Source organism: Erithacus rubecula, assembly GCF_903797595.1.
Source record: "Erithacus rubecula genome assembly, chromosome: 25".
NCBI classification, from domain to species: Eukaryota; Metazoa; Chordata; class Aves; order Passeriformes; family Muscicapidae; genus Erithacus; species Erithacus rubecula.
In genome coordinates this window covers 573,672-598,993 of record NC_136677.1, presented here as the reverse complement: position 1 = coordinate 598,993, position 25,322 = coordinate 573,672, and the positions used below count along the sequence as shown (strand labels likewise).

At 53.4% G+C, this 25,322-nt stretch overlaps 1 protein-coding gene across 15 annotated transcripts in view; it reads left to right on the top strand.

Annotated features, from left to right (window-relative positions):
- The first annotated feature begins 3,303 nt into the window (after window positions 1–3,303).
- The window catches only part of CADM1 (cell adhesion molecule 1), a 128,168-nt gene continuing 106,149 nt past the window's right edge, over window positions 3,304–25,322 (top strand). For 7 of the 15 annotated variants that reach the window (XM_079326765.1, XM_079326763.1, XM_079326770.1 and 4 more), the window contains exon 1: window positions 7,658–7,739. In XM_079326765.1, the coding sequence (XP_079182891.1) occupies window positions 7,673–7,739 (67 nt within the window). In that variant the 5' untranslated portion in view covers window positions 7,658–7,672. Of the gene's footprint in view, window positions 3,468–7,657; window positions 7,740–25,322 lie in introns of those variants that run through there. The other 8 variants (XM_079326762.1, XM_079326772.1, XM_079326768.1 and 5 more) reach the window with 3 other exon arrangements.

The following is a 25,322-nucleotide window of genomic DNA, read 5'->3' as shown; positions in this document are numbered from 1 at the left end:
GGTCTTTAAAGAGGCTTTTGGGGACTCCCCGGGCTGGGGACAGTGAGAGGAGATGCTCTGTGGTCCTGCCCGAGGAGGGGACATACCACACCCAGCAAGGGATGTATTTCAGGCCAGGCATTAAATCCGAAATGCTCTAACTTGATTCTTTCTCCTGCAGCCTGCCTTTGACAGAACTCCTCCATCTCAAGGAGCCACGCAGGATTTGGCACTTTCATGTGGATTGTGTGGCTACAGCTCCGTGCAGCTCTGCAGGATCTCCCTTTTCTAGGGGGAAACTCGGCTGCTTTGGGTTCTTTTTCCCTCCTTCCACGGATGTAGGAGCAGCAACTTGGCTCCCTTTGTCTGTGAAACCAAGGAAAGGGAACTAATTGATCATTGCTTTTGTCATCCTACCCAAAAACGGCTTCTACCATAAATTCTTCTGCAGTGGATGTAATTAGTGTTGGTTATTTGTAACTAGCCGCTCCTTGGGTGATGTTGTGTCCCCCAGGACTGTTCCCAATGGTGGCAGTGGCAGGACTGGCACCAGTTTGCACCAGGACTGCTCCAATCCCTGGCCCAGTGTGTCGACAGCAGCTGCTGCTCATCCATGGATCTAAGGCTTCATCTGCTTCCAAATGCCACTCCAAGCATGTCCAAGCCAGTGTCCTGTGCTGTGTCACAGGGGGATAGAGCACAGATCCCTCTATCCTTCTGCATTTCTGTGTCTGAAACTGTGGGGCTTGGCTCAGTCTCTGGAATTATACCACAGATTGGAATTCTCATTTTTAAGTTCATTTCTGCTCTGATTTAAAGGCTGAATTAACAAACAATGGCTTATTTGGTTTAAAATGCAAAAACACCATCTGGTCTTGGAGATGTGCTAAACCACAGCGGGGGGAGCCAGAATGACACATGGGAAGGGTCTCCAGGAGGCACGGGTGGGGCTCCCAGGAGAATTCCTGCCACTCCTGACCCGTGTCAAGGCAAGGAAAGCTGATCTTTGGTGTGGGCATTGCTACAGCTGCAGCTGGTGGCCTGGGGACAGCTCGATTTCAGGGCAGGCAGCACTTCAGCCCACTCAGAGCAGCGTCCTGGGAGCTCTCCTGTGTCACTCCTCTCCTCACCCTGCTGCAAAGTTGTGGAGTGGCATCCACAGGCATTGCTGGCCCTTGGTTTTCCCTGTGCCACAGCTTTATGCCTTGCTCCAGAGCTGGCACAGCTTTCCAGCATCCCTGGCACACGTGAGTCCCAGAAGTGAGAGCCCCCTTGGCCAGCAGGACTCAGGGAGTGTCCTCATCCCATAACACCCTCGATTACACCCCGTGCTCGTGGGGCAGGTCAGTCTCTGTGGTCCTGCCCCTGCTCCAGGCTCCCAGTGCCACTCCAGGCTCCGTGCTGTCCCTGGCTGCTGGTGATTTGATTTAATGCAGCTTTCAATCACTGCCAACGGGCCTCGTGCTGCAGCAGCATCCCTGCTAAACACTCTGTGACAAATAATCTGAGGCTAAGCTTCCAGGACAGAGGAAATCGCTTTCCTCTTGAAATTAAAGTTGATGCATAATGGAAGGCACTAAGACGTCTCCAGCAGGAACATCGCCAGTTTGAGTCCATCCCAGTCCCTCTCCGTCTGCTGCACGAGACGTGGGAGGTCAGGGAAGTCATTTCCTAGAGTTCAGCATTTCCAATTTGCATTCTATAATCTCCCGGCCATTTACCAGCAGATAATTTGTCATGGTTTGCTTTAGCTGTTGTGATATTGATATTTATTATGCAAATTGTATTTCCTACTACTTATTGTCCTCACCCTCAGAATATTTGAATTATTATAAACCTGTTTAGTTAATAGGGGTTGTCTCTCATCTCTGCCTGAGCCGCAGTGGGTTGCAGTGTGTGATATTGTGCACGGTGTGATTAGGGACAGGCACACGGGGTGCCTGGATATGGGATGGCACAGCAGCCCATGAGGATGCTCTGCTGTGTTCAGTGGGGCTGGAGACCTCCTGGAGAGGAGGGAATTTGGGGTCCCAACGTAAGACAAGTGCTTTCTCACTAACTGGGGTGAAGCTGGCTTACTTATGGAATTGTGATGTTATGGTGGCCCAAAATTGATGTTTGGCATGGCTATGGAGCAGAAAGGCTCGTCATCATGGGAGAGAGAGTGGCACAGGGAGGTGGGGACACAGGGAGGGATGATGCCCCAAACCAAGTCCCAGTCCCAGGCAGCAGCATTTTTGGTTTTCTTGGGTGTGAAACCAGCTTGGTTTCACATTCCAAAGGGTGAAAGCTCTCTCCAGCCCCACAGTGTGACTCAGTGATTGCCCTGGGCGGTTTTAACCTCAAGCTTGGCAGAATCTGGGATGATGAAGTTGAACTGACAATTCACCTGCCTCAGGTTAACTTGGAATAACCTAATTAATAAGGTTGGGAATATTTGACATCCTCTGCATTTGCTCCATTAACGCTTGCATGGACCCATTGTCAGCGATTCTCTGGCTCCATTCCTGGTGCCGTGGGTGGGGGAAAAGCTCGGACCCTTCCCGGGCGGGATGAATCCCGGTGACTCCGTTTGCCGAGTGCTCCGGTACAGCTGAACGCTCGGGGGAACTGCAGGGGAGCAACTCGGGGGCTTTTCTTCTTCCTTTGCTCCGTTCGAACGCGTTGCGTGGGTGAGAAACCCGCAGCCAAGGCGGGCTGTTTGCCGGGCTGCGTTTCCGAGCCCCGACCGCCGCCGCCGGGGGCTGGTGGGCTCGGGGCTCTGCGCTCCCCCGGAGCCGCCAAGGCTCAACACCGCCTCCAGCGGCGCGGGGCACCGGCACCGGCACCGGCACCGGCACCGGGAACCGGCACTGGGGCACCGGAACCGTCACGGGGGAAATGGCACCGGGGCACCGGCACGGGGAACCGGCACAGGGGAACCAGCACCGGCACGGGGAACCGGCAGCGGCGTGCTGGGGAGGGCGGCACGGTGCACGGGGACAGAGAGGGACACGGAGACACGCTGCTGCTGGCGGGGATGCTCCGGGGGATACTCCCGGGCCGGACAGCGCTGGCGGGGCTGCACCGCGCGATGAAGGAAGGAAGGAAAGATGAAGGAAGGATGCTGGGGCGGTACCCAGGGCGGGAGGAGGATGCTCCGGGGATGCGGGAGGCGGACACACGGCCCCGCACAAGGGGAACGGGGTGTGAGCCGCGGCTCGGGCGCGGGGCAGGGCCCGGCGCGGCGCGGCTCTGCCCGGGGTCGGGCCCGCCGGTCGATCCCGCGCGGGGCGGGCGCGGGGCGGGTCCCGTGTCCCGTGTCCCGTGTCCCCGCCCCGTGACGCGCCATCTCCCGCGGGCGGCGCGCGGCGGCGGCAGAGCGAGGCAGGTGCCGGCGATGGCGGGTCGCGCCCAGCCCAGCGGCACCGCGGGCAGCGGCGGCGGCGCCCCGGGGCTCCTCCCGCTGCTGCTGCTGCTCCTGTCCGCCGCCGCCATCATCCCCCGAGGTACGAGCCGCGTCGCTCGCGTTAGCCGTTAGCGGGGCGGGCGGCGCGGGGAGGGGCGGTTCGCGCTCGGGGATGGGGGCGACGCTCGGGTATCCCCCCCGATACGGTTGCGGCGGGTCCCGCTCGCTCGCGGCGGCCCCGGGCCGTGGCCGGAGCGGGCGGTGGTCCCGGGGAAGCGCCCCCGGCGGCGGGAGCGGCGGGCGGGCTCAGTCGCGCGTGGCGGCGCGGCGCGGGCAGCCGCTGCCGGTTTCCATGGGAGCGGCTTCTCCCGCTGCCCGGGGGGTCATCAGCGGTCCCGCAATTAAAAACTAATTGCTTTGCGCGCCCCCTCCATCCCCCGCGTTTTCGCCCCCCACGGTGTTTGCGGCGGCGCTGGGATGCTGCACCCCTGCGGGAGCGGGGAACCTGTTGGAATCTGAGTGGAACTTGCGCGACGCTTCGCTCTCCCTCTTCCTCTCTCTGTCTCTCTCTCTCTCTGTTCCTCCCTTCCCTCTGGTCTCTCTCCCTCCTCTCCTCTCCTTTCTCCCGCGGTGCTCCTGCCGCAGCCGCGCCCCCCGCCCAGCCGGGCGCGCTCGGGGCGCTCGCCGGGCTCGGGCGCTGCGGCTGGAGCGGCCGCTAATGAATGAAATGAGGCTAACGAGGCTCCCCGAGCGGGGCCGGTTGGGTGCCGTCCGCGGCAGCCTCGGGTTGCGGTGTCCCCGGTGCGTTGGGCGAGCGCCCCAGCCGGGCTGGCATCGCTCCCCGCCGAGCCCGGAGCCGCAGCGGCGACCTGCGCTCGTGTGCTGGCTCCGTTTCGAGCATCCCCCGTTAACGCCGTTCGCGTTTCCAGTATGTCCGAGGGGCGGCGCGGGGCCGCACGGCCGCAGGAGCGGCTGCTGTGTGCGGGATGTTTGGGAAGAACAAGAGGCCATTGAGCGATCTGTTGAATCCCGCTCGTAGGAAAGGGGGGACGAAGGGGCCGCCAGCGCGGCGAACAAAGAGCTTTATTCACAGCCTGTGTACATGTCCATGCCTTCCCCGCTCTTCCCGGGCGGCATTTTTGGTGGGGGGAGAGCGGCGGGGTCGTTTTCTGCTTGTTCTGCCGGCGAACGGGGCCGGGGCTGGTGCCTCCCGCCGGCTCCGGCAAGGGCTGCGCTTCCCGAAGGACGGCTCTGCCCCGGTACCGGTGCCGGCTCTGCCCCGATACCGGCTCTGCTCCGGTGCGGGCTCAGCCCCGGGGCCGTGCGAAGGGAAGGAGCCAGCGCGGCGGCTCTGTGCGCTGCGAGCCGGGAAAGGCTCCGCTCCGGGGAAAGGCTCCGCTCCGGGGAAAGGCTCCGCTCCGGGAAAGGCTCCGCTCCGGGGAAAGGCTCCTCTCCGCTCCGGGAAAGGCTCCGCTCCGGGAAAGGCTCCGCTCCTCTCCGCTCCGGGGAAAGGCTCGGCTCCGCTCCGGCTCCCCCGCGCCCCGGGCTCTGCCTGTTCTAGCTGTGTTGTAGCTTCTCAAATGTCTCGTCACAAGGCGCTGTTTGTGTGTTTGGTGCTTTTCGCTGCCTGCTGCGTCTCCCGCCGGTGTCACCTGGGGACCCCGGTACTGAGAGACGCCCAGGTTGGAAATGCGAGCCCAGCCGCGTTCATCCTTTGTTTTGCTGTCTTGTTCACCTCAGATTCTCTAAGAGCAGTTTTTAACTGAAGGCCGGAGTGATCCCCCGGCAGGCTCAGGCTGTTCACCGCTGCCCAGCCGACGGGTGGAACTGTGATTTGGGATCGCTGAAGGGAAACAAAAGCAGGGCTGGATGCTGGCTGCAGTGGCTGTGCCTGACCCGTGCACCGGGGTCGAAACACCGCGCAGCGTGAGCGGAGCTTGTGGTAAGACAGGTATTTTGTGGTTGTGAGATAAACGGGCAGGAATCGCAGGATAAAATTCCAAACTGTCTGCGTTTCGGCAAAATTTCCTTACAGTCGAGGACCCTTTTTTCCATTTCCCCCCCCATTCTCCCCCTTCTCCAAGCTGACAGTGTTAGCTTCAGTGTGCTGTGAAGGGAGAATTGGTGTGAGGCAGCAGTGTCAGCGCAGAGCGCTGTCGCGGCTCCCGCACGGCTGCCACCGAGGCACAGCGGTGCCAGCGCTGTCACCGCCGTGCTGGCAGCCCGTGATGCGGAGCCAGGCTGGGCTTCTGCTGCCTCGTTCACAGAGGGCATTGAGCAGCAATAGGCAGCAGTGAGAGCGCTGTGAGCTGAGCCTGGGATGAGCCTGTGCGCTGGGCTGGATCCGTGTTTCTGTGGTTCCTCTCCAGCTGCTCGCCGTGCTGTGCGTTACCGGCGCTCCCCATGCCCCTGTGCAGCAGGGCCGGGCTGAGGAGAGCTCTCAGGAGCTCTGAGTCTGTCTGTGCTGGCGCTTCAACGACAACAACTTCCCAGCAGAACCGCAGGAGGTGTTTGGAGACGGCGCTGGGATGGAGCTGCGACCTGGCTGCGGCTCGGAGCTGCGAGGAGCGGCCAGGGCTGGTTGTGGCCGTGCCCTCCGTGTGTGCCGACCCCAGACAGCTCTGGGAGAGCCCCGGGAAGGCAGCGAGCGCTGAGCCAGGCTCCTCTGTGAACACAGAGTGAGTTTCCAGGAGCCTTTGTATGCAGGCGAGGCGAGTCTGCTCGTCGCTGGCCTTCAAGCAGCACGCGCTGCGTTCTGCATGCGACTCAAACACCGGCGGGGAAGGGGCTGGGAATAAAGTGATCCATCTGGGCTGCAGCTTGGGCTCATTTGTCTTGCGTGTAGGCAGTTGAGCCCAGGTTTATAAGCACGACAATCTGGTTTGAAACCACTGCCAAGGAGGCTCCTGAGGATGGGAAGGCGAGGAGATGGCTCTGCTCTGCGCTGAGGAGGGGGCGGCTGCCAGCACCTGCTGCAGGATGGATGTCCCAGGGTGGACACTGTTGGCATGGACACGGCCAGGATGGACACGGCCGGGATGGACACGGCCGGGATGGACACTGCTGGGATGGACGTCCCAGGGTGGACACTGTTGGGATGGACACGGCTGGGATGGACACTGCCAGGATGGGCACTGCCAAGATGGACAGTCAGGATGGACACTGGCAGGATGGACAGTCAGGATGGGCACTATCAGGATGGACAGCCAGGATGGGCACTGCTAGGATGGACAGCCAGGATGGGCACTACCCGAACGGACAGCCAGGATGGGCACTACCCGGATGGACGGTCAAGATGGGCACTGCCAGGATGGACAGTCAGGATGGACAGCCAGGATGGGCACTACCCGGACGGACAGCCAGGATGGGCACTGCCAGGATGGACGGTCAGGACGGACAGCCAGGATGGGCACTGCCAGGATGGACAGTCAGGATGGACAGCCAGAATCCCCCTGGCACAGTGCTGCTGGTGCAGCGGTGGCTGCAGTGGCAGGAGGCTGGAGGAGCGGCGGCCCCGGGGACCCCCGGCCCTTGTGCTGATGCTGCGCTGCCGCCGCCTTTGTTTGCCTTGCGCTGTCTCTCCTGGTGTGTAAATAAAGGAGGCTTTGTAATCCGACAGCGCTGGCTCGCAGCCAGCTTGGCGAGCCCTGCCCCGGCCGTGCCAGCGCTCGGGGCCGTGTCCTGCCGCCGTGTCCGTGCCATGGGTCAGCTCTCTGCCCTATTGCCGGCTGGAAAGTGGGTCAGCTCCTTAACCCTGTGTCTGCCTGAGGCCCCCCGGGGTAAAACCTGTGTTCCAGCCTGGATACACCCTCTGTTTGAATGGACCATCCGAGCACTTCTCAGAACACATTTGCTCATAAAAGGCAAACCCGCCTTCCTGCATGCAGGCAGAGTTTTCTGGACGTTTCTCTTGAACGGCTGTTTTTCTAGGGATTGCTGTCAGACTTGGTATAGGGGTTTTGGCAACCTGTTCCTCCTCTGGGTTGTGTTAGCACTTGGTGGTGGTTCTGTCAGGAAAGCAGGGATGCTCCTGTGTCCCAGCACTTGGGCTCCTGTCTGCAGCTCCCGGTCTGAGCAGGCTCCAGGAGCGGAGCCTGAGCTGCAGCCTTCCCTGGAGCTGAGCCAGGACGAGAATGCTTGACACAGTGCTTTGAGAGCACGAGCAGAGCTGGACACGCAGCCAGTGTCTGCTGAGAAATTGGATGCTGCATGTTAAAACAAAAAACAAAAAAACCAACAAAAAAAAAAAAAAGTTGTGCTTGTTCCTCGGGGGGACATTGTGAGGTGCAAACCCACCGGCGCCAAATGAAAGGACAGTGTGGAATCCTGCCGCGAAGGAGAGACCCTAGGTGGAATGTTGTAATTAGGAGTGGTATGTAGTTGTTTAAGTTCCATAAATCAGGCTCTTGGCCGGGCTGTAATTGCAGGCTGCTGGGGCGCTGCACCACAAAGGCTTTGAAGGGCTCAGCGTGGGCCCGGCGTGCTGGGAGCAGGGTGGGTTTGGGCAGCACTGGCAGCGAAACACACGGGGCTGTTGTCAGCCCCGCTAACTGAGCACGGCCATGCCCGAGACGAGCCTGCAGCCGGGGTTAGTTAGTGCAGGCTGTAATTGGCGAGGGCAGGCTGAGCCCGGCTGCGCTGCTGGGGCTGCCGGCGGCTCCTGTGCTGGCCCTGCCCTGTGTGACCCCCACCCCGCCTGCTGCCAGCCTCTTCTGCTCTGCAAACTGTTCTTCTTCTTCCCGCTGTCCCCGTCAGCTGTTGAACCTCTCGGTTTTCCTGCTGTGCAGCATGTCAGGCTCTCACATCTTTGCAGCCCGGTGGGCTAGGTGTTGGGGAGCCCCACCAACCACTGTGTGCTGCTGGATGAGGCTCTGAAAACCTGAGTTTCGTGTCAGCCTTTTTCACCCGTTCCAAATTCCAGCAAGGAATACAAATCCCAAGGGGATTTGGTTCTGGGGGTTTCTTGCTGACCCCACAGCACGTGTTCACCCCAGTATGTGCCTGCTGGCTGGTTGCATTGCAGACACTTGGCTGGGCTGTGCCAGGGACATTTGCTGCCCTCCATCCTGGTTATTTTAGACCCACAAGTTCCCTCTGTAGGGTTGGGCTGGCTATTTTTACCCTGTGGTGTGGTTTTAATTTACTGTGTTCTTCTTCTGTGGTTTAAAAAACTTGAGTGTTGCAAAGACTCTGCCCTTACCAAATTCTCAAGGTGAATCAGTAGAATATTTGATACCCCATTAAGTTCCAGTCTGAAGGATCAAAGAGATACTTAGGCACATCTCTTTGCTCAGAGATATAAAACTTTTGTGGGCTGTAGCTTAACTGGAAAATGTCTTTAGTTTTGCTTTTTTAATGTATTTTTTTGTCCCTGGAAGTGCTGGCAGCTCTCGGTGTTGTGGGTTTGCTGACAGTCTCACACACAGGTGCTGCTTTCTGGCAGGTCTCTGGTGGCTTTCCTTGGTCCTGCCCGTGTTTGTGGGTCCTGCCCTGGACACAGCCCAGATCCCCCTCCCCTCTCAGTGGCAGTTCCACTCAGGTGCCAGCATTGGAAGGGGAATAATCTCTTTACAGTAAACCATTGCCAGTATTTTTTAAAGCCCAGGTGTGCATTTGGCAGTGGGGAAAAGTTGTGTTGGAAACTCTCCTCCTCTGCCAATGCCAGCTGTGAAGTTTGCCCTGAGCAGTCTGAGGCTTCCCTAGGAAATGTCCCGTTTTGTGGAGCCCTGGGCTGAGCAGTGGCAGCTGAGGGGATGGAGATCAGGAGAAGCCAATGAGCCATCAGAGCCTCCAGGGTCACTTTTCCTCCTCAGGCTGTGCTCAGACTTGCAGAGCTGGGTGTATAAACCCCAGGGCTCAGGTTACGTCTGGAATAAACTGCTCTGATCTCGTGGTGTCCTCTTTTAGCAGTTAGTGAGTGCCTGAACCTGATTTATGGTCTCCTCCAAGGCCTGCTTGCAGAGTGGGAATGTCACTGCATTCCCCACGTTGTCAGCAGGGCTGCCTGCACCTCGGCAGTGGGAGATCCCTCCACAGAGATGCTCTTGGCTGCCAATCCCAAATGTGATGGCTCTTGGACCCCAGCATCTGGGACAGAAACCACCTTTATGTTAGAGCAGCAGTGCTGTTCACAGAGGTGAATAGAGGCCGTGCTGGGCTCTGCAGGCTCCAGCAGGCTGTTCTGGGAGTGCTGGTGCCGTGGGTGGGGGTCCAGGGGGGTCCTGGGGACCTGTGTGACCCCTCATCTGAGAGGTGGGTGCACCCCAGACCCCTGCTCCCACCCAGCCCCTGCAGTGTGCATCCCCTCTCCAGAGTGTGACAGGAGGAAAGAAATACGAAACAGCAAAGTGACATTCCCTCCCTCCCTCCCTCCCTCCCCTTCTCCCCCCGTGCAGCAATAGAAATACGAGCCTGAGTCTGCAGCGTCAAAAGAGAGATCAGAGTAATCGGATCAAGCATGAGGAACTGCTTGTTGCTGCTTCCCTGTTTTTAAATGAGGCTGCCTGGCAGCTTCCCTGGCAGAGCACTTTCAACATTACTCGTGTTCAGCTTTGGAGCTGGGGCTGCAGCAGAGTCGGGCTCTGTGAGAATTGGGCAGGAGAGGGAACTTTCTGTGTAGCCTCTGGGCTGACACACAGAAATAAAGGCTGCCTGTGCCCCCACGGCCCTGGTTCTGTAGCCAGGCAGAGGCACATCTGTCCCTGGCTCTGCAGAAGGTTTCTCTTGGTATAAAATGTGAGTGTGGTTTCTCCTCTGGCACTCTGCTGCCCTCGGTTTGCCGTGGTTTTACGGGCTGCTTGCAGTGAAGGCTTGCATCACTCAGAGTCTGTGTATGCAGGGTCACGACACACAGTGGCTTCTCTTGCCCTGTCACAGTTAAAGCTCAGTTTTGCTCAGCTGCTGGTCTGTGGGTGGCTCTGAAGGAGACATTACTCATCCCGAGTGGGCAGAGCCGAGAGCGGATCCCACGCGGAGGTTGCTGAGCTCTGTCCGCACAAACTGCTTTTCCTTCCATTTAAAGGCCTGATGCCCTTAATCGTTCTGGAGAATCTTTAACAGAAGGTGCAGGTTTAATCAACTCCCCGGATCCATAACTGCCAGGTATTGCTTCCTCAGCAGAGCTGCAGTCACTGCTGGCCCTGGCAAGGTGAAGATTAAAGTGGGATAGACGGAGATTAGCAGTGCTCCTTCAGAGAGGGGAGACACTCCCAGACCAGGAGGAAAGGAAGCACCTGGAGACAAATCACTTACTGCTCTGGAGGATCCGTGGAGCCTTGTAAACACAGGGTTTGCAGGAAACCCACTGCTGTGGCCCCCAAGTCACTGGGAGAATTTTGGATGCATGGTTAAGGGATGACTCGCTCCTCCAGGCTCTCATTAGCAAATTGGATACAAAATTTTCATGTTAACACGACGTGGTGTGTGTGGAGTGCAGCTCAGGAAGGTCCAGCTGTCGGGTTTGGGGTATTCTGTTTTGTGTTGAGCTTGGCTGGATTTATTGATCTCCTTCCTATTTTGGAAAGGGGAGGTTTAGCAAGAGTCCCATTAAATTTCTGTGTTTCCTGCAGAATGATTTTTTTAGTTCCTGCAAGAACAAATATCTTGTGGACAACCTGCTGTATTCACCAGTCACTGTTTCTTCCTCTCCTTCCCCTCATGCACTGCACCCCTCTAAATCTGATTTCTTTGGCCAAGGCAGGATAAGGAAATGAAAATAGTTCTCTGAATGATGGGGTCTGTGGCAGTCTAAAAATCCTGTTGAAGGTAGAGAGTGGCTGAAAGGATCCTGCAGGCAATAAATGAGGATTAATAAGATGTTTGCAGCCTGGTCATTTGCTTCTTCCCAGTGGAGTGGCCAGTCCTGTGGGAATCCTGAGGATGGGGGGATTTTGTGCTGGAGTTGGTGTGGGTGTTGGTGGCTGTGCACGGACAAGGAGGAGAGTGCTGGCATCATTCCCTTCTCCTCCTGGATTCTGCTGCCCAAAGAGCAAATCTTGCTGAGAACTGTCGCCGAATCCCCTGGGAAACCTTTGGAAATGCAGCTCCTTGTTGCTTCTTGTAAAATGCCTTTGTAGCAGTTGAGGATGCTGGCGTCCATTAAAGACACAATCCAAAGCCATGTGAGAGTTTTAATAACTTGGTATTTCTGTTGTGCCAAAAAAATCCAATTACATACGGAATCACTTTTCCTTTGTAAAGGTCTGGGAAAGTGTTTGCCTAAACTGCTGTAGAAGCGGCATTTCAGTGAACCAGCTGAAAAGTCATTTTTGTCAGTTTAATGGGTGTAATAAAATGGTCCATCTTAGGGGGGTGAGGGAGGGGGACAGAAAAGCCTCTCTGAAATTGGGATCTTTTAATTTAAAATTGGCTCCCAGGGTTTGTAAGGATTTCAAAGGCAGATGGAGTGGGAAGAGCTCTGGGTAGGTGTTGAAGCAGCTTGTCCCTGTTTTTCTGAGAAGTCCCCAGATCCCATGGGTGAAGTGTTTGTGGAATGGACACGAGATACACACGTGTGTACAGAAAATGCTCCGAGCCAGCACAGGGAGGTGTGTGTGCACAGGCAGGGTTCTGGGGCTGAGCCATCGTGTCCTCAGTGCTGTCACTGATCCTGCAGTGCCATCAGTGCCTGTTTCCCACCCAACGTGGTTCTGTTTGCCTGCTCTCCTCTTGGAGAGGCTTTTCCCAGCCTTCATTTGTCCAGATTATCAGCATGCAGAGGAGAGCTGCCTGGTATTTACATGATTTAGTTGTAAATATGGTTAAGTGTTGATAGATATTGTTGTCATAAGTGCTTACAGCTCCTGGACTGATTACTGAATTTCTGATGTGGAAATCTGTACAAGCTCGGCGTGCGAGCAGCTTCCCGAGGGAAGGAGAGGAAGGAGCTGGTGGTTCCCGTGTGGAAATGCAAGCCCAGGTGTGGCTGGGGTGGGTGAATTGGTGGGGGGGCATTGTGGAGTCTGGCTGGGGCTCGGAGGGTGGTGGGGAGGGTACAAGGCTCCTGTAGCCCGTTCCTGTGGGAGCAGATGCAGCGAGCACTGGGGCTGCTCAGCACTGCCACACGTCTTATCTGCTGGTGGGTTTGTTTTTAATCGACTGATGGGCTCTGCCTGAGCCGCCCTTGTTTAACAATCTTATTATTATACAATTTTACAATCTTATTTTACATCCCTGCTCGGGAGCGAACGAGCGTTCCTGGGAAATGTCTCCTCTGAACGCAAAGAGCCTGGATTTGGCAGAATCCTCTCCAGGGGTGAGGATTGTGGAGGGCTCTGCAGTCTTGATCGGGGTCCTGAAAGCCCCTGGATCCAGTGTTTGCCCCCAGAAAGGGAGGTTTGTGGGTTTGGTTTGGAGCTATTGGGATAAAGCACGGAGGAAGGGCAGCTGTGCTGTGTGCAGAGGGGATTTGTGGATGTGATGTTCAGCTCAGGGCTGAATTGAGGGCAGGGATAAAAGCCTCTCCCCACCCCTGATGTACTCCTGTGTGTAATGCCAGCACTGAAATCCTTGCAGTGGGAAGAGACCCTGGGAGCTGCATCCCAGATCCTCCAGAACAGGATGAGAGGCAGCCTGGCCGTGCCCACCCTCCCTGGATGTTCCTGTTTTGGGGAGCCCAGGAGAGCTGGAAGCAGCCTCTGTTCCCTGTCCCTTCTGTCTGCAGCCACAGCCAGCCCTGGCACTGGATTTTCTGTCTGCCCCTTGGTTCAGGACTGTTTTGCCTTAAGGGGGGAAAATCCCCAAAAAGCCTTTGCTGGTGGGGTCAGCAGGGAAGGGAGAAGAGGAGCCCCAAAGTATTTAGTATGGGCAGTGTGAGCTTTGCAGAGTCACACATCCAGATGGATTACATGAGGAACTTGACATCTTGTTTAAAAACAAATCATTCATTATGTAGCAGTGAATAATCAAGCATTACAGTTTCATCTCTGGAGGTTCCTTTTTTGGTTGGAATTTTGATAGTTCAGTAATTAAAAGCTGTAAGCTATTACGCTGTCTACATGTTGATCAATTGGTAATTAAAAAGTTGATGATAGATATGGTATTTCATGGGACTGGTTGGTTACGGTCAGATTTCCTTGGTGTGTTTTGAAAATTGTCGTTTAACTTAACACTTAAAGGTTTTTCAATATTCATGGGCTGTTTTACTTGATTTTTATAAATGCCTTTTAATGATCACGATTTGCATATGGTAATTTAGAAGCAGGGAATGGTTTAGGTTGGAAAAGCCCTGTAAGATCATCGAGTCCAACCATTAACCCAGCACTAAACCGTGTCCCCAAGTGCCACGTCCACGGGGATTTAAATCCCTCCAGGGGTGGTGAGCACCTCTAGGCAGGGCTGGACAAGCCCTTAAGGGAAGGAATTTTGCCAAAATCCATCCCAAACCTCCCCTGGTGCAGGGGAGCCTGTGGATCTGCTGAGCCCCTCCTGGCTGGGGTGGTTGGAGGTGAGTTTGATAACACAATCAGGGATGAAGCAGTGCAAAATGAGGGAAAACTGGGTTGGTAATGGCCTCTGGGATGGAAGATTCATTGCTTCAGGAGTCTAATCTGAGGCCAAAATGAACCTCAAACCTGACAGTCTTCAGAGCATAATGCAAGATTTACTGCTCTGCCACGCTCAAGAGATTAAAAAAAAAAAAACAAAACAAACAAACAGCCACCCTCCAAACCTCCCTCCCTGCACCTGCTAAACTTAGGGAAAATCGAGGGGTTTTGCTGCTTTTGAGTAAAAACACCCACAAATATGTGTCCTGGAAAGCCCTTGGCTTTAGAAACAACTTTGTCCTGAGACACTTGTTGCTTTGTGACAGCTGGTTCCAGTAATTTGTTTTTATAGGGCAGTTTGTAGTAAATGAATGACACGTTGAATATTTTAGCGAGGTTTTAGATTATCTAAAGAATGTTTTCCGGTTTACTAATTGGTAGATAATGCTGAATGCATTGATGCTGACACGAGCAAATGGATGTAAAATGATTTTGAGGCGAGGCTCATTAGGAGATGCTCTAATTCAGTCAACAGGAGATGTCAGCTCGTGGCCGTGCTCGGACTCTGCAGCTCTGGGATAATTGCAGGCAGGCGTGGGGCTCTTGCTGAGCCTCCTCCAGCCCCAGTGACAGTGCTGAGTGAGTAATTAGTGATCTTGGAGAGCTCTTTTTGGCCTCTGGGCAGCCCTCAGCCCGGCCAGGGTTGACTTTTTGGATCAGGTTTTGTCTGGAAGATGCCAAGAGCAGCACACCGAGGGTGGCTGGGTGCTGAAGGTGTGCCCAGGTGCCCAGGGAGCTTCTGGAGGTTCAGAAGGTTCCCCAAAGCCTGATTGTCATGGTGTCAGCTGAGCAAGGTGCAGAGAGTCCCCTGTGCTCAGATCTGAGAGCAGCTCCTGCTGTGCTTTACCCCAGAGGGGAGGTGGCTCTTGTCTCCTCAGGTAATAAATCCCTGCAGTGTCTGCTGCTCCAGCTCCCATTTATTGTACAGAGCAGGAGATTTTTCTCTCCCCCAGATTAGGATCTGCCTTCTTTTGGGTCTTCCATCAATAAAATTAACTTTTCCCTTCCTCTGTTCATCTGTGAGGGATGTTGCTTTGCTGTCTTGCAGGCAGTGTCTGAAGTTTTGAATTCATAGAGCTGGGTTTGCTCCAATCTCTGGTTTTCATTCCCTGGAGTCAAAGGGAGCAGTTGGTGCCTGTGCAGCTGCAGCCCAGCATTAACCCTTGTCCTTCAGGATTTGTTTGTGTGAGAGATGATGGGGAAGCTTCTACCAAACGAGATAATTCTGTGGGAAAAATCCCCTATCTCATGTATATGCAAATGCTCAGAAGTTCAGGGATTTTTAAAATTTGATTGATTCTCAAAATCCAGCCAAGTACAGAGGGCATCAGGATTGGGAGAGCCCTAAGAATGTTTGACAAAATACCCAAACCATCCAACCCCTATTTCTTACTTCTCTGAGTGGGAATGAAGCACTTTGGGGTTAACTTTCCTGGGAGTGAGTCCTCAATTTCCCGAGGCTGATCTCTGCAGACACATGGTGGAATAAAGCTGCTGTGGGAAGAAAATGAGGGAGCAGAGTCCTTTAGCAAAGCTGCTTTCCACGCAAGGGATGATGAGGAAAAGCTCTTCCAAAGGGGGAGAAAACCTCAAAAACCCCCAGGCAATCAAGTTTCAGCTTTCCCCTGTCACCAAAGGCTTGCCAGGGGCATTCAGATGGTTGCTGGAGCCTCGCTGAATTTTCACTAATGTCTAAAATTAATCAAAATGAGTGTTATCCATTTAGTGCATAATCCCTTCTGTAGGCTGTGTGTAGGCATAATCAAGGGATGCCAACTGTATTACATTACCTGGGATATTTGGGGATATTTTTATTCTACTCAAAGTAATCTGCAAGATCTGATATGAAGAGACACAAAAGGTTAGTTGAAAGCAGACAAGAACTGAATCATTGACTTGAGGAGGAACTGCATTGTGCAAGCTGTAATGCTCCTTCTTATTCATTACTGCAATTATAATTATGGAACCCAAAGTATTTAATTGGCCTCCCAGACTCTTCACACTGAATAGATTGCATTGTTACCATTAAAAAAAAATATCCTCTTATGCATTGCAAATACATGTGCGTGTTGCTCTCTGGCTCTCAAGAGGTTTCTTTGTTTATGTGATGAGCGATTAACTGAATTAGGGATCTTTGCTGTGTTGTGTCAGACGGAAATCCAGCACGAGAAGGATTCTTCCCGGATGTCAGGTGATATTAGAAGCTCTGAAAACAAAACTTGATGCATTAAAACCACCAAACCCCGGTGTGATCAGGGCTGTTGAGAGTTTTCAGGAATGTGAAATCCTGGAAGGTGGAGTCAGCGCTTGGGGCTGAATTTGCCCCGCTCTGCTCTCATGGCAGTGGGGTCCAAGGTGATCCTGCTCTGCTTCAGCCAGGAGGAGCTGGCTCAGATTGGCTTGTTTTCTGTGGCTGAGAGTGTGGAACAAGCAGGCAGGTTTAATTAGCAGGCAGTAATTCCATCTGCGGGGCTCTCGTAGCCTCGGAGCGCGGCACAGCCTGTTTGTTCTCCATTAACAGCAGAGAGGTGCACAAAGGTTTGTTTTTCCGCCCTCATCCCGCATCCCTGGTGCCTCTCAGGCAGCATTTGTTGTCCTTGCCTGGTTTTTAATGCTTGCTGAAATGGAGGGACGGTGATTTTGGGCATCCCCAGCTCCAGGCTGCTCTGGAATGGAGTTGCTGGCGCAGGGCTGGGCTGGAGCTGTCACACAGGGATGCTGTGTGTAACACTTGGCACAGCCCCTCGATGGCATTGCAGGCTCCTGCTGCAGCGAGGGAACGGCCCTGGTGTTTTTATAGCTTATCTCTATTCATCTCTGTTTGCAGGCTCTGCTTGCCAAGCGTTAATGTAAACACTCTATTTCGAGACGTCGGTCCATTTGCCTTCTGGAAATCCTTCTTTTATAAGGTGGTAGTAAAGTCTGTGCATGAAACCAGAATAGCTCCGTGGTCACAACAGAGCTGGTGCTGCGTGGCTGGCGGTGCTGGGCACCTCACTTGGGTCTGGGGGTTCCAGGTGGGCAGCCAGGGCAGGGACATGCAGCTCTGTGTGTGCACATACAGGTGTGCATGTACCCATGTAGGATTTTCTCTCTAATAGTTGAATTTGAAAGAATCAAATTGGCTTTCAACTTGCTGGACTCACTTCCAGTACTCTCCTAGAAGCAATTTCTTAGGGTTGGATTTCTTAGAGTGGATGTTGGTTCGAGCTCTTCGGGTGATTTAAGGAATGGTTTTATTGTATTGTTGGTTTGGCTGAGAAAATCATATATGGAAACATCACCTGAAAGAGATTAAAAACAGAAAATGAGCCAGTCTTGTGTGTCCAGCCGAGCAGTTGCATATTCTGGTGGTGTAATATGTTGCACAATATTTTGGAAGAAACTGTGTAAATTCTGGAAACATGGCCTGGAAAATGTGCGAAGAATCCCGGCATTCTGTGAATGTGCAATCTGTGCAGTTCTCCCAGGGAACTGGGTGTCAAGTACTTAAGGATATTTACTGGTTCAGAGCCTTCTCGTGTTTATTTTGGGCTGCTTTGTGATGGGGAAGGAGCGTGAGGCTCTCAATCCTTGCCTGCCTGCTTTGAGCACGGGCAGGAGTGAATGAGGAGATGAAGGCGGAACTTCCCAGCGGAGAGTCTGGGACTGAAATGAAAATGTGCCTTCAGAGCGTCAGGAAATCTGTAAATAAAACATGTTTTTCTTCCTCTCTGTTTGCTCCAGTTTCCTGAAAAACTTGTTTACATATTAAAGGGTGTTAAACTGTCTTCCTTTGTGGCAGGTCTTGCTTGGAGCTGGGCTGAAGCAGGGGGAATGAAAGGCTCCCACCGCTGCTGTGGATATTGGGCTGGCCTTGGGAATCGGTTTGGCAGGAAAAAGAAAAGATTCTTTTTATTTTCTGGCGTTTCCATCAGGTCGTGGAGAAAAAGAAGGTGCAGGAGGAGTTTCCTAGCCCTGTGTGGGGTAGGGGGACAGCCTCTGAACAGGGAACCTTTCTGCTGCCCTGTGCTTGCTGCAGTGAGAGTTTAAGGTGTTGGTGTGAGAGTGGTGTGTGGAGAACTTGTTCTTGTTTAAAAATTCTGCCCCATTGGCCACAAGAAAAGGGGGTGAGAGGTTGGACACCCCTGGAAGTGTTCAAGACCCGGATTAGTTAGGCAGGGCTTGGAGCAGCCTGGTGCAGAGCAGTGTGTCCCTGCCCGTGGCAGGAGTTTGGAACAGGGTGGTCTTCAAGGTCCCTTCCAGCCCAAGCCATTCCTGACTCTGTCACAGTAAAAACATGAAATTACATTGAATTTGAGACCCAGTTGAGATGCCTTCTGAGAAGACTCATGGTCAGCAGGACCCTGTGACTGAAATACATTCCAGTGATGTCAGGGGTGGCCAGCAGGACACAGATCCATCTCTGTTATTAAACTGTTTTCCTGGGCTGTGGTGCTGCAGGTGTGGCTGTGCACCCCTTGGCTCTCAGCCCCAGGGACCTTGCTCAGGTGTGATCTCTGAGTGATGTGTGCCATCAGCCTGCCTGCTGACAAATGGCAACTGCTGCTTAATTTTTATCCCCAATTATGTAGCTCCAGGACCCATTTTTCAGGTGGAATGTTGGAGCCATTAAGAAGAAATAAGTAAACTCTGCTGTATTCCATCATTTTTGGCAGGTACCCAGTGGTCTGTAGCCTTAATGTATGTGCATTTCTATGCAGTATTTTTCATAAGCTCGTGCCTGGGACTGTTTGGAGCTTTGCTGGCTGCAGTTGGTGCAGGGATGGGTGAATCCACAGCCTTGTGAATCCCCACAATCTCATATTACTGTGATACCAAACAGAGTGAGGGGTGCAGTGTCCTCACCCCTGTGCAAAGGGACAGAATTCCTGCACCCTGTGAATTCCAGGTTAACACTTGTCAGCTATAAACTGGTTTTTAGCACTGGGCAGCAGAGGATGATCCAAACAGGCTCCCTGAGTCTTGTTTTGGGAGCAGAACAGATTAAAAGAATGCATCTAAAACCATCAAATTCTTCCTGAAGCAAGCACCCAAGATCATGGAAGGGTGTCTGAAAGAGATTATCTTTATTTCTGAGATAGGATCAGGGCTATTAGATAATTCCTAATTTAGATGTGAAACTCCTCTATTTGCAGGGGATCATTCCTGGCAGCTTTTGCACGTGCTTATCAGTCCTGGCACTTTTTGTGTCTCTGAGTTTTACAACTATTACATTCAAACCTTCCTTGCTGAGTGCTGTGCAATTGCTCAGGGATTTTGGCAGGTGCAGATTTCTGGGGCCAGGCCAGGGCTCACCTGCTCTGGAGCAGAACCCAGCAAACCCCGTTCAGGATAATGTGATTTGCTGCAAAAAGTCTGTATTTTTAGGATGTTTACTGCAGAGGTCTAAAATTACGTGGGCAATTTGTTGCCCTTGACAAGAGAAAATGTATCTTTGGTGGAATTTCCTACTAAAAGCAATCTCCTAATGGAGCTTTTCCTTCCCAGGCGGCTGGAATGGCCCTGCCTGTGCTGGAAATCACCAGCTCTGGGCTGGGCTGCTGCTCCCTGGCACTGGTGCTGAGCTCAGCCCAGCCTGGTCCTGGTTTCCTCTGGGGCAGAACCCTCCTGGGGCCAGCAGCAGCATCCCAGGGCTTGGGTGCTGCTCTGGGGCAGAGCCTGGGGGGATCCTCTGACCCCAAACAGGACCCAGGGATGCTGAGAGCATCCTCTGACCCCAAACAGGACCTGGGGATGCTGAGAGCATCCTCTGACCCCAAACAGGACCCAGGGATGCTGAGAGCATCCTCTGACCCCAAACAGGACCCAGGGATGCCGAGAGCATCCTCTGACCCCAAACAGGACCCAGGGATGCTGAGAGCATCCTCTGACCCCAAACAGGACCTGGGGATGCTGAGAGCATCCTCTGACCCCAAACAGGACCCTAACAGGACCCAAGGATGCTGAGAGGATCCTCTGACCCCACACCACACCCAGGGGGGGGTCCTGGCTCCCCTCCTGCCCCAGCTCCAGGCTGTGCAGTGCCCTGGGGCTCTGGGGGTCTCAGCTGAGCCTTGCAGCATCCCCAGCACCCCTGGCTGTGCCTCCCTGCCCCACCCAGCCCCTCCATCCTCTGGAGGCTCCAGTGGACCCAGGGCTGCTCTGTTAGAGCACAGAAATGCATTTTCACATCCCTGGGACTGGCTGGGATGGCTCCTGTGCTCACACATCTCTGCTTGGCAGTCCCAGGAGCTAATGCTGGGTTTTGTTGACCCCCCTGTTTGGGGGGAGGTTTTTAATTACCTGTTTGGTGGCTGGCCAGCAGGATAATGCCTGTACATGTTCCCTCTCCTCTGTTTGGTTCCCCCAGCTTGATCACAGAGCCAGCATTAAATTGCCTTTTCAGCAGTGTGGCAGCATTTAGAAGGGGAGGCTGCTTCCCCCTGTCCCAGCTGTGTCTCACAGCCTGGGGTGCCAGGAGAGGAATTTCAAGGGGAAAAGCTCAGCAAAGGGCTCAGAGGGAGCTGGCAGGGATGGTGCAGCTCTGGGGAGGAAAGGGAAAGGGAAAGAAAAAGGGAAAGGGAAAGGGAAAGGGAAAGGGAAAGGGAAAGGGAAAGGGAAAGGGAAAGGAAAGGAAAGGAAAGGAAAGGAAAGGAAAGGAAAGGAAAGGAAAGGAAAGGAAAGGAAAGGAAAGGAAAGGAAAGGAAAGGAAAGGAAAGGAAAGGAAAGGAAAGGAAAGGAAAGGAAAGGAAAGGAAAGGAAAGGAAAGGAAAGGAAAGGAAAGGAAAAAAAGGAGGAGCTGAACCCTGCTGGTGGATTTTTCTGTGCTTTTACCCCAGGTGCCCTTTTGTTTCCTCCTCAGTTGACTTTTGGTGTCCATGGCTTTCGTAACCTGTCCTTTGCCCCTGGAGCTGGCAGCAGCAGCAGTTCCATGTGTGGCTGCATTTCAGGGAGGGGGATGTGATGCCCAGGGGGTTTCCTGGTTTATGGGGTGTCCCTGCCAGGGGCCCAGGGCAGCTGGGCAGGTGTGGCAGCACACCTGGGCAGGGGGCAGGAGCAGGGCTGGGGCAGCCAGAGCTGCTGCCAGAGATTGCTTGATGTGGAGAGAGGATCACTCTGCCCTTCCTCAGAGGGCTGTTAAGGATTCATGTTTGCACAGGGCTTTGAGTGTGTCAAACTTTATGTAAATAGCAGTTATGACTCTTTTATTAATTCCCTCCCCCCAGGTAAATAAGCTGTGCTGAGTGCTGCAGCCAGGGAAGGCAGCGAGGCTGGTGCTGGGCTGGGGCAGAACCCAGAACTCTGGCCCCAGCCACATCTGCAGCACATCTGCAGCACATCTGCATCTCCCAGCTGGGGCCCAGGCAGAGGTGCTGGACTGCAGCCCTGCCCAGGTGTGTGACTCCATCCTGTCCCTGGGATTGCAGCAGGGGCATTTCCACCTCCTTACAGCCAGAAATTCTTCTGGGCCTTCACAGGAATGGTGCTGTGCCAGTCCCAGGCCTGGTGTCCTCCCATTTTGTGCTGCACAGTGTTCCTGTGCAGAAGAGGATCTACATTCATCTGTGGTGTTTTGGACTCCATGTTCCATGAATTTGTGGCTTGGTTTGCTCTCCATGGGGGATGTTTAAAGAGGAGGATTAGTCTCTGGGGTTTAGCTCCTCTGCCCTTGTGTTTGTAATCGAGGCAAAAACATAATTAGGAGAGATCTGTGAGGAAGGTGTGGGGTGTGAGACTGATGGAGGAGTTTCACTGCTGAGTTCATTTCCAAAACTTAGTGTTGTGCCTAAAACCATGGAGGGTGGGGATTGGCTCTTTGCCAGTTAGTTACTTAAGTTTAAGAGATCTTTGCATTCAAATTATTTATCTGGAGTGCTGGCAGGCTAATAAATTCCAGGGACTGTTCTAAATATTGTCAATCTCCAATGTAATCCTATTAAAATAATTGAGTATTTTCAGGGTAAAGAATTCCCTCATCCTCTGTCCCCAGCACACAGGAGAAAACGTGCAGAGCAGCCTGGAGTGTCCTCTGCCCATCACTGAGCTGACACAGATGGGATTCCTGGCTGTGGAGCTGGAGATTGCAGCAGCCAGGGCTTGGAGAGGCACAGCACTGGCACCAGAGCGCTCTGCCCTCCAGTTTTGGGCTGTTTTTTGGGGGTGTGAGTAGGTTTTGTCCTCACTCCCTGCTTGATTTGGCCTGGTGCACCTTGATTTCAGTGGGAGGCTGGTGTTACCCTCTGGGATTTGTTCTGGGAGTGCCAAACCCTGCCAGACTGCTGTGCCTGGTGTCCTCTGGCATTCCCAGGGTGAGCAGCCCCTGTGCCTGACCCTCTGAGCAGTTCCAGGTGCTGCCAGTCCCTGTGTGCCCTGTCCCCATCCGAGCTGATCACATCCCTGCATCCTGCTCTTCAGCTCACTGGGACCCTCCCAGAGCAGCCCCCAGGACATCAAACACAGCCCCTGGTGCTTTTTTCAGAGGAGACAATTTCTCCAGTTTGCCTTTTGATAATCTTCAAATGCAGGCCTGACCTGAATTTACAGCACGGAGGAATAAAACGAGAGGAAAAATATCTCCCGACAGCTTTTAAGGTGTCTCTGACAGCAGTAAACTAAAGAAAATAAGCACAAGTTCTTCCCTTCCCCTTTGCTTTTGTAGGTCACTTCAGGGGAAATCTGAGCAAATCAGAGAACTTCAAAAACAACCTGCAGCCCAATCACTTGCAGCAGCACCCAAACCCCCCCGGCAGCAGCCCACAAACCTCACATCCTCCTTGGCAGCTCCTGCGAAAACCAGCCTGGAATAACTCGCCACAAGCAGGACACCAAGTTCCTCGGGTTTGGCAAAGTAAACAGGTTTATTTTTGTTTGCAGGAGGTTTTGCAGTGCAGCGCCCTGGCGAGGCTGGCTTGGTTCCTCTCCTTGCCTGGATTCACCCTTGGCCCCCAGTCTGGGGAAGGGAGGGGGCTGCTGTCACCGAGCCCTGGTGGCCCTGAGGTGCCACTCGTTGGTTTTTCTGTAGGGCATCTCCATTTCACCCCAGGTGTGCTTAGCTTGGCTCCCACTGGTCTCTGTGGGCGAGGCAGGAGCAGCAGTGACCCCACAACTCACTGGGCTTGTCCTTGGGGTGATTTAGGGCTGGTGGTGGCTGCAGAGCCATCGATCCCAGCTCAGCTGAGCTCAGCTGGGGCTGCTGCCATGGCTGGGATGAGCCACTGGCCTGGGATATCATCTCCAGGGTTGAGGAGAGGGCTCCCTGCTCTCACACCCAGGCTCTCACAGCAGGATGTGGCTCCAGGGTTCTCTCCTCGCTGCTTTTCACACCAGCCCAGCAGGGAATGATGCTTTGAGGCTGCTCTCAGGTGTGCAGTGGTTTGGGCTGGGGTGGTTTATGTGCTGGAATCACGGGTGTAGTTCAGGGTGCTGGGGCTGGCCAGGGACAGCAGGGCTGCTCTGGGTCAGTGTGGGGCAGAGAACAGGGCAGTCTCTGCTGAGCATCCTCGGGAGCAGGATTTGCTTTGCTGTGGCTTTCAGGAGCTGCAGGGTGCCCTCCAAGGGGCTGCTCCACTGCTGTGTGTGCTGCCTTTGCAGGAAGGGTTTGCCTTATCCCTTGGACCAGCACAAACCCAAGGAGAAATCTAAACCCAAGAGCAGAACAAACCCAAGGACAGAACACCAGGAGCAGAGCAAACCCAAGGGGAGCACAAATCCAAGGAGCAGCACAAACCCAAGGGGCAGCACAAATCCAAACCCAAGAGCAGCACAAACTCAGCAGCATCACAAACCCAAAAGGCATCACAAACCCAAGGCTGTGTCCCAAAGGCACCAGGGAAGGGCTGAGCAGCCCTTCCTGAGCAGCTGTGGGTGCTGTATCTCAGCGTTTCCATCTCCTTTGCTCAGCTCCCCCCATCTTTTGCCCTTACAAAGCAGGAAGGAGTTTCTTGTCTAATCACCAAAGCTGCCGAGTCAGGACTTGTGTCCAGCGTGATCCTTGTCAGTGCCAAGAAACAGAACTGAGCAAAATTAAACTCAGACCTGATTAGTGACCTACTTACAGGATGGAGAAGGTGCTGGGATTCTGGCTGAAGCAAATTCAAATTCCCTGTTTCATTGTGTTTCCTTGATTAATAATAAGTGAGTGAAATATCAGTCAAGATTTTTTTTAAAGCAAGGAAGCAGCTTTAAAACATTACATTTATTTTACCTTGGGAGAACTTAATTAGCTGTCAACAGCACAACACATGAGTGGTGACTTTTGAATGAAATTATGAAATCTCTGCTCCTGAGGCATTTTTTCTCCCTCCTTCCAAGGCAGAGGGAAACACAACAGATATGTTTAGGTAAAACTAAGTAATTTTTAGGAGAATGCTTTTGCCTTCGCTGTTTTCTTGTATTAATTATAGAAGTGGATAACCCTTCAGTTCTGATTTGAATGGGAGCAACCAGCACAACCAGGTTATTAAATCAGGTTGCAAATCTGAGATCAGGGTCGTGTGGTTCTCTGTTTGATGGGCTAATTTCTTAAGTGATTGAACTTCTATCATTCCACTGGATACCATGGTAATTTACTTATTTCACAAATGTGATAAATAAACCACAGCCAGCAAATCACTCAAATGGTCCTAATTTAGAGCTCCTGGCTTTTGCTGACACATGATGGGAGCGTGGCAGCGCTCTCAGGGAAATGGATGTGCTGAGGAGCCAAGGAGAGCAAGGTTTGGAGTTAAAATGTCAGAAACTATCAAAACCCACTCAGCAGGGGCAGCTGCCTCTGCTTTCTGTAAAGAAAAAAATCCAGTAAATTAAAAGAAAAAAAAAAATCTATAAATAAAAAATCCGCGTTTGCTGTGCCTGCCTGCATCAGCAAACCTCCAAGTGTAGCTTCATTCGTGGCAAAGCTTTTCTGGAGAGCTTTAGGTAGGGAAAGAAGATGGATGGTTGGAGATTACAGGCAGTGGAGTTTGCCAATAACTCTTTTTGTTAGAGCTCCAGCTTCATTTGAATGTTCCTAAAGCTGTGATTTCAGGAGGGGCTGAGAACAGCAAGAGGGGGAACCCCACTATTAGAATCTTTGGGGAAAATCTGTAGAAAGGATTGAGCAAGTCCTGAGCAGCTGATTGTTTGTGTGACACTGCAAGTGCCACCGAGAGTGGGCATTGCTCTGAATTGCTTCCTTTGCAATGGTGCAAAGTGAAGTGTCCACATACTAAAAAAATATAAATAAAACTGTCGAGTATTGCATTCGTGGGGAGAATTTGCATTTCAGAGAGCTGCAGTGGGACCAAGATCTGCTGTTTGCTGGCAGTGCTGAGCACAGGCATCACCTGGGGTTTGGAAAGTTTCCACGTTGAAATGTGGGATAACCTGTAAATGGTAGGAACTGGTGAACCTCAATAAATTCCCACCATTCAGCTGTGGCTGAAGCCCCA